The following is an 8662-nucleotide window of genomic DNA, read 5'->3' on the forward strand; positions in this document are numbered from 1 at the left end:
GGTTTCAGTCTTTTGTGTTCTTATAGTCTTTATTTCAATATTTCCAACATTTTACGTTTTGTAAATACATGATTTTCATTATAACATCTTTCTGTTTTTTATTGAAAATACTTTTCATACATTATATGCTATCATAGTTTCCTATCCACCAACTTCTTCCCAGTCTTCCCTACCTTCCCACCTCCCACCCACACCACTCCTTAATTTCTATTTTTCTCTCTGTTTGTAAAAGATATATTTTATTAATATGAGAATGTGGTTGCTCTTTTCAGACACAACAGAAGAGGACATGGGATTCTATAACAGATGGTTGTGAGCCACCATGTAGTTCCTGGGAATTAAACTCAGGACCTCTGAAAGAGCAGACAGTGCTCTTAACCAATGAGCCATCCCCTGCCCTCAGCCTTTTCCTCTCTTACTCCCTGTCTTTGTCTATAAAAAACAAAAGGACATAAAATAATTCAAACAATACGAAGAACTCCCATGTCCATGCACACAAAAACACACACACACACAAAATCCATAAAAACACAAAATTGGAAAGTGTATTCAAGGCAGCAAGACAAAAAATATCCAAGGAAACAAATAGGAGACACAAAAATAAATAAATAAATAAATAAATAAATCTGTAAATATACTATTGAGTAAAAATATCTTTATTCCCTTTTGTTTTGGCCACCTACTGCTGGTTATGGGGCCTCCCTAGGCTTCAGATTGGTTTATATACCCAGTGAAACTCTACTGGAGAGAATTAATTTTTCCTCTCCAAGCAGATGTCAACTGGAGACAGTTTCTTGTTTGGGATGGCAGCCTGTGTGCAGTTGCTCTTATCAGTGTTAGGACCTGTATTGGATATTCTTGGTTGTATACCTGACTAAATCTGAACGAACTACAATCCAGACCTGGAGGGGCTCTCTTGTGATCCAGATTTTGAGCCTGGAAGACACTACTTTCTGATTTCAATCTTGGCTTTGAGATAGATGTTGAGGCACAGTGGCTCTGAAAAGCTTAGATCCAGGCAAGATAGCACAGGCCTTTAATCCAGGAGATTAAGGCAAAGAGCTCTCTGAGTTCAAGGTCAATTTGTGACAAAACCTGTTCTAGAGCCAGGCAAGGTGTCACCCACCTTTAATCTGTTCCCCACCTTCTGCTGGAGACCTATATAAGGACACTGGAATACAGAAGGTTCACTCTTATTCGCCACTTGCACGGACTTGCCAGCACCTGGTTTGGAACCTGCTTCTACAGAAGACCTTCTGAAACAACTGGCCTCGTGGGACTGAACAACTACTAGATTCCAAATCACAGTTGACAGTTATTGGGAAATTGGACTACAGACTGTAAGTAATAATAATAATTCTTTACTTTTCCTCAATATAGAAAGACATTCCCTGTGTTCTGTGACTCTAGGAAACCTCTAAACAGAACTGCATTTGACTTGAACCTGTGGAAAGCTTGTATATGCTGTTCCAGTTCCTGTGAATTCAAATGTGCAGCAGTTATGCTGTGGCTGGAAAAAACTGTTTGCATCTAGTCATCTGTTTCCCTCTTACTCTTTACCTCCTCTTCTGCATGAGTATGTAGTTTCCTTCTCTGCCTCTTTTGATTGCTTTTGGTTTAAAGTCTAGTTTGTCCACTATTAAAACAGCTATACCTGCTTATCCTTGAGTCCATTTGCCTGGAATCTAATTTTTGTCCTTTGACCGTAACATAATAACTGCCTATAATGGTAGTAAGCACTTGAATGCAGCAGACAAATGAATTCTGTTTCTAGTTGAATTTTCTGGTTGATGACTTTTTATTGTGGAATTGAGACAATTAATATTGAGAGTTATTAATCAGTAGTGTTAAATGATTCCTATTCTGTTTTATTGTGCAGATATTCCCCCCTTTTTTGGTTTACTGGTCTGGTATTTATTTGTGTCACTGGATATGGTAAAGTTCCAGGGAAATGTTAGTGATCTTCCCCAAAATTCCAATATAATGTAATCACAGTAGTGCCTTTTTATTTGAACTAGATGGGCCCCTCAGTGAAACAGGGCAGCACTATCATGCAGGACGGTTTTGGTGATGGGAAGTTCCAAATGTCTACAGTGGCAAGACTCAATAGTAAGCATCAAGCAGGGGGTGATTGAGCAAGCATCTTTTTGGAAAGTTAGTATGGCCTTTAACATAATTGGCTAGTGCGGAAGTCATATCATACATTTAATTTCTATTTCTCTTTGCATTTGTGGTCATTAGGCACCTTAGGTCATGGGCTTATCATCTGAAAAGAAGGATTCACAGCTGAGAAAATGCCTCAATGACATCCAGCTGTAAGGCATTTTCAGTGATCAATAGGAGAGGATTGACTTGTGGGTGGTGTCATCTCAAGGCAGGTGATCCCTGTTTTTGTAAGAAACCAGGCTGAGCAAGCCTTGGAAAACAAGCCAGCAAGCAACCCTTTTCAAGGTCTCTGTGTCAGTTCCTGCCTCCAGCTCCTCCCCAGCTTTACTTCCTGTCTTGATTTGCTGGAAGGATGGATTGTGATATGGGAGTTGAAGCCAAACAAACCTTCTCTTCCCCAACTTGCTTTTTGATCTTGGTGCTTTGTCACATCAACAGAAACACTAAGACAGATTCATTTGGGCTTTGGAGGCATCTCTGATTCTTCAAGCCCTTCTTTATCAGTTTATGTGAAAATAAGTTAAACGCCTTGTGGAGAATTTGGTTAGTTGACAATGTTGTTCTAACCATGAGGCCACTCCTTCAGTCGCCCTCCCCCCACCTCCCAGCACCCTTACTCGGGTTCCAGGTGCTTAGTCTGATTATTAGCATGCTCAGCTGCATGACTCTGGCAGAGTAAGGAGGCAAGCCCCCTATCAGGTTCCTGCCAGCAAGCACTTCCCAGTATCAGAGATGGTGCTTGAGACACCAATATATTAAGGTCTCCACAGCCCGAGGAGGCCAAGAAAGTTGGGACAGTATGTGTTTCACCCAGCAGTTGTACTGTCTGGCTGGTTTTAAAGAGTTAAAACTGTCTGGTGTTTCAATTCTTGGTGTTAAAGTAGGGCGAAAGAGACAGTACAGAGGCAGAGGAGCAGACAAGGAGGAAAGGGCACTGTTCTCAAGAAAAACACAAGCTGGCTATTTGATGGAGTTGCGGTAGACTGGAGCAGACACTGTCAGAGCTGGCCATGGGTGATTCTGGCTAGAGAGCCATCTCGGAGCTCTGGATTGGCGAAGCTAGTCGAGCTAACGAGATGCCCGATTAGAGCTAGGGCTGGCGAAGGTGAAGCATACAGGAAAAGACTTTTGCGAGAATGATGAAATACCGTAGAGTAATACAGGAAAGGGTCCCAGCTAAGGTGTAATTTCAGCTGAATATCTTACAGAACCAGAAGAGGGTAACCACAGAGGTATTTGCTCCAAACATAGCAGATGTTTAAGTGAAGAAAGGGCAGAGTTTTCAGCAAGCCTGGCACAGCCTCTTCTGAAATCAAAACATTGTGATTGTAGCAGTTACAGGCATTCCATCTGTGGTCCAGGAAGTGCTCCCATCTGACCTCAGTGAAATAGGTTGTAGGGTCTTTGGAAGTTCAGTCAATGTGCTAATGCAGAACTCAGAATATCTGAAGACTGTTCAAAGCCTCTGAGCAGTCAGACTGATTGCTCTGGGAACTAGTTGTTAAATCAAGGCAGCTGTGGTAACACTAAAGGTTTAATGACTGTTAGGGATGCAAATTACCCCCACCTCCAACATCTTAGCTGTTCTAAGAAAAACATGCCATTAAAAGAAGTGTTTACAATGAAGTATTTTTCACTATTATAAGCAGTGATTTTGTATTTATTAGTATCTAACTAAGAGTACAGTTCTCCTATTCCAGTGCCCCTAATAAGAGGCGATTCCCCTCTAAAGTCTCTCAGCTGAAGCTTTAGAGTACGTGTCATCATTAGTGTGAATGAAGCAGGAGTGGAGAGAAGGCAAAGTCCAGACTGAAGAAAGATCCTCCTCCAGTCTGAAAGACAAGAAAAGAGAAATACAGCTGTCCCCACTGTGTGTGAGAGGTTTCCTAATATTACATTAGCTGTGTTATGTAAATTCTTGCTGTATGAAGTTTGAAATGTAATGCCACATTTTCAGAATCTGTTCTTTTGCTGTTCAAATTTTTTTTTTAAATTCTTCTTCACAGCTTTTCTGAGTCTAGTTCCTATGATGTAATAGAGGAAACCCTGAATCATTTTGTTCCCATTGTTTTGGAACAGGAAAAATATCATGGCTGTATCTCATGCTCAAAGGCATGGGGAAGTCCTTCCAAATGTGTGACCTCAAAATTGATCCCCAGAACTGCAAGATAAAATGAGGAATGAATTTGAAAATTAAATAAAAATAATTCCTAGTGGAATTGATCCTAGTTACTTTCTTAACACTTGTCCTTGATGAACATAAGAATATTTTCTAATTTTATCCTATACAAAATGTGTTGGGATACATGTCTTGAATACCTTAATCCCAGCACCAGTAAAATAGAGACAGAATGATCTCAGTCACTTATAAGAAAAATACAAGGAAATCTTAAAAGTTCAAGTTTTCTCGGAGTATAGAATGAATTCAAGGCCAATATGGGCAATTTAGTAAAGCCCTCTTTCAAAAGTTATTGTGAAAGCCCTGGGGGCATAGTCCAAGGATAGAGACATGACATTGATCCAAAGCAAAAGTGCAAGACTATGATGAGAAACTGAAATATTATATATTGAAAGGTATAAATGAATCTGGGCTCAATAGAATACACTGTTAACTCAGCAGCTGCAGGAAGGTGGATGTCTATATTTTCCAAATCATAGTACAGACTGAGATCCTCTATCAAAAATAGAACAGAAAAAATTGAAAAAGTGGTATAAGTGAATGTTATTTTACGAAGGCATAAAAGTGTTTTTTTTAAAAATTAAGTTATATTAGAATTAAGATTTATAATAATATAAATTCAGGAATGAAGAAGGATCAAAAATAGAATCACATTTTCCTAAGATATAACATTAGATATGGGTCTTTAAAATGTTTGTGTTAGCATGTATAAAAAAGATTAATGACTTAATTATTAGGGTAAGAACCTAGACCTGTATGTACCTACACCATGTTTATGTAGATAAAAGTAGATTAATAATGTGCACTTCTAGCTGGGCAGTGGTGATACACATGTTTATTCACAGTACCCAGGAGGCAGAGGCAGGCAGATCTCTGAGTTGAGGTCGGCCTGGTCTACAGAGTGAGTTTCAGGACAGCCAGGGTTACAGAGAAACTGTCTGAACAACCAAATATGTGTATAATCCTATGGTGGATGAAGGCAAAGTTAAACAAGGGGCTGATAAGTGATCTGAGCATGATTTATAAGGAATAACATGAAATTTCAATATACAGAATATCAATTTCTCTTTTAATACCTATGCATTCCATTAACACTTCTATATGTTATTTCTATAAAGCATAGAGTATGTTTCAAATATTTTATTGGTAAGCATTTATTTCTTTAATTTTTTTCTGTTTGAGAATGGGTCTCAATGTAGCTTGGGCTGATTAACTCCGAGATCTGCCAGTCTCTGTCCAGAATGCTGGGATTAAAGGAGTATACCACCACACCCAACCCTGATAAAAGCATTTCTCTACTTTTAGCCTGCACGAACCTGATGGCTTGCGTGTGGGCTTGCACACCTTTAATTCTGGTGTGAGATGACAGGAGCAGGAGTTCCTGTGAGTTCCAGGACAGCCTGGGCTCCATAGGATGACCTGCCTTAAAAAATGTATGAAATTCTATCTATATAGAAACATTTATTTCTATTTCTCAGAATTTATTTAGAGATGTTGAAGCATAGAGAAAAACTGGATGACATTTGTTAATATAACATTAATGTGTATGCTGAGTAGATTAGTCCTGTCTTTGATCTGTATACATAGATCAGAATATTAAATTATTCCTTATAGACCATTTTCTTGATTTGTTTTGTTTTGCTTTGGTTTGGTTTGGTTTTGGCTTTTCTTTTTGAAGACAGCATTTCTCTAGAACAGTTTTGGATGTACTTGAATTAGTTCTGTAGGTGATCTTTAAACTCACAGAGATCCAATCTCTCTCCTTTCTATATAAAAGGAGGATTAGGTGAGACAGACACTACCATTTCCAGCAATTCAAGCCTTGTCTGCATCTCTGGTGGAGCCTTTAGGATGGAGTCTGCAACCATGGAGGGTCCTTCAGGAAACTCAGTTTCAAGCCAGCCTTCCATAGTGAGTACTTAATTCACATTACTGTGGAATGTTCACCCTTGTCCTTTTTCTTTGTATGTAAACCTCCATAATTTAGTGCATATTTGTACTTGACATAATTGATGTCTTGTGGATAGCTGTTAACTTCTAGGCTCGCTCTGTTATTGGATGACATTTGTTTTTGTATGAACATTTAATTACTATTCTCTCTCAAACTTAAATAGTGTGCTTGAGCACTAGTGATGTCAGTGTGTCACTGAGATATATGATAGGCTTGGAGCATCAGCACACAGTAAACATAAGAAAGAAAAGAGTAGCATTTTTAAAGAAAGATGGAGGGAATCTGTAACTTTTTTGATAGCGACCCTCAACTTCCTATCCTTGATAGTCACATGAACTAGATGTCCTAAAAGTCTGGGAACTAGAGTGTTTTTTGCAGCATTTCTGGGGAGCTAGCTCATGCTGGGATTGGAGGATTATTTATTCAAAGAAAATGATGGTAGAAGATCCATAAACTAATAAATAAATAAATAAATAAATACATAAATAAATAAATAAATAAATAAATTAATTAATCACCATAATCATTAGTAAATTTCATCCTGTGTTTAAACTTCAACTTTGCTTTCAAAGGGAAGATTCACAAGAAGTATGATACCCAACAAATTCCAGACTAAAAGGAAGATTGAGGTAGCCAAGAGCAAGGTGAAGGCCAAACCCAGACTCCGTGTTACTGCCAGGGATCCTGTGAGGTTGACCAGTTGCATCTTCCCACAGCCTGTGACCATAATAACAAAATATCCTGAGAATCAAACCAGGTACACGGGAGAGGAAGTGAATCTGAAGAAGCCCCAGCAGCTCTGTGCACTGAAAAGAGTACAGAAACAAGTTGGAGACAGTAAAGGGGATCTATCATGTCCATTGGAGCTTGCAAACCCTGTAGAAAGAATTGCACTGCGAATGCAGAATGAAGCCAACAACCAAAGTGATGTCAAGGATCAGCTCACTCCTGGAGAAGTCACCTCTGTCCAGCCCCCATGCTCGGAAAACACTGAACAAGTGGCTCTTCGGTTGCCAGCATCTTTCTCCAGTCAAGGGGTAACGTTGCCAGTGCCTCTTCACCTGTTACCATCTCACTCCACACAAAATGTAACTACTGCCGACATCCGGAGACAGACTAGGAAGGTGAAGAGAGCCAGGAAAAGACTGGCAGAGGCCTTGGAGGCAGATAGGCTGGCCAAGCAGGCAGTGAATATGAGGGAATAAACATGACTGGAAAACAGGTGTTGAGGCCTCTGTGAGTCCTTGAAGGAACTTATTTGTTGTTTTCTTTGTTTTTTTTAAACACACTGTTTCCAGATATGACCCTGATTGTCCTGGAACGCTGCCTCTGCCTCCATAGTGTTGAGTTTAAATGCAAGTGCCACCATCACCCAGCTTTACTTGTATGTCTTTAAATAACAAACTCAATCTATTTTAAGATTTTGAAAAGGCAAAAAAAAAAAATGTAAGCAGTATTTTCTTAAATAATGGTGTTCCCAGTTGGGTAGAAATGTTCTGTAATAAATTTATTTTGAAATCATCCTTTTTGTCAGTTGTGATCCATGGTAGGTCTCTGGAATATGGTCAGCATTTTCATGGAGCAAAGGAAATGCCTTATTTTATAGAATTTAGATGAACAGAGTTTATGTACTTAGCTGCTACATTTTTAGTTACCAAAGCTTAACTTAAGCTTAGCAGGTCTTGTGGCCTCTGGCCTTGAATTTTAATTTCTGTTGTTTTCTGCCTTGGGACTGCTACTTGCTAGGTGTTTAGGTTTAAACTGGACCTCTGGTTGCCTCAGGCCTGAGAAGGGAGAAAAGTTCAACAGGGATGCTACTCACCTCTGTTCAGCTATGTGTACTATTTAACAAGTTGATGCACTTATATTAGAGTTTAGATTACAATGGTTTTTTTGTTTTTGTTTTTGTTTTTTAAATTTGGTGATGATTGGAGTCTCTTTATGTGAGCCAAGTAGGTCTTGAATTTGATCTACCTGGTATCACTTGATTGTTATGATTTCAAGCAAGAATTCCATACCTAATAGTAATTATTTTTATTTACTTCTGTCTACAGGAATAACCTAGCCTTCGGGGTTATTTAGTGTTTTATACTAAGTATTTAAATTGTTAACACTTAAATTAATGAACAGTGAGCCATGTGCTGCACCTTTTCATATGACTGTCTTGGTACTTCTTTGATTTTGTAGAACTCTGTGTTGCAGTTCTAAATTCAATAATGGTTTCCATTTTAAATACAATGAGAATATTTTAGGTGATGGTAATTTAATGACATAAAGATAGTATTAATAGATTGCTGTAATACCTGTCTTCTATCTATTCGTCTATACTATCCCTCTCTCTGGAGCTACACCTCCATGTCCTATAG

General features: G+C 38.8%; 1 protein-coding gene across 1 annotated transcript; it reads left to right on the forward strand.

Annotated features, from left to right (window-relative positions):
- Positions 1–6886: 6886 nt before the first annotated feature.
- Positions 6887–7501, forward strand: LOC308430868 (putative methyl-CpG-binding domain protein 3-like 3; the record flags this gene model as incomplete). The annotated part of the gene is made up of 1 exon (XM_080930147.1): positions 6887–7501. One exon carries the CDS (start codon positions 6887–6889, stop codon positions 7499–7501), a length of 615 nt encoding a protein of 204 aa, XP_080786273.1.
- Between the last annotated feature and the right edge of the window lie 1161 nt (positions 7502–8662).

This window comes from Micromys minutus, assembly GCF_963924665.1.
Source record: "Micromys minutus genome assembly, chromosome: 16".
NCBI lineage: Eukaryota > Metazoa > Chordata > Mammalia > Rodentia > Muridae > Micromys > Micromys minutus.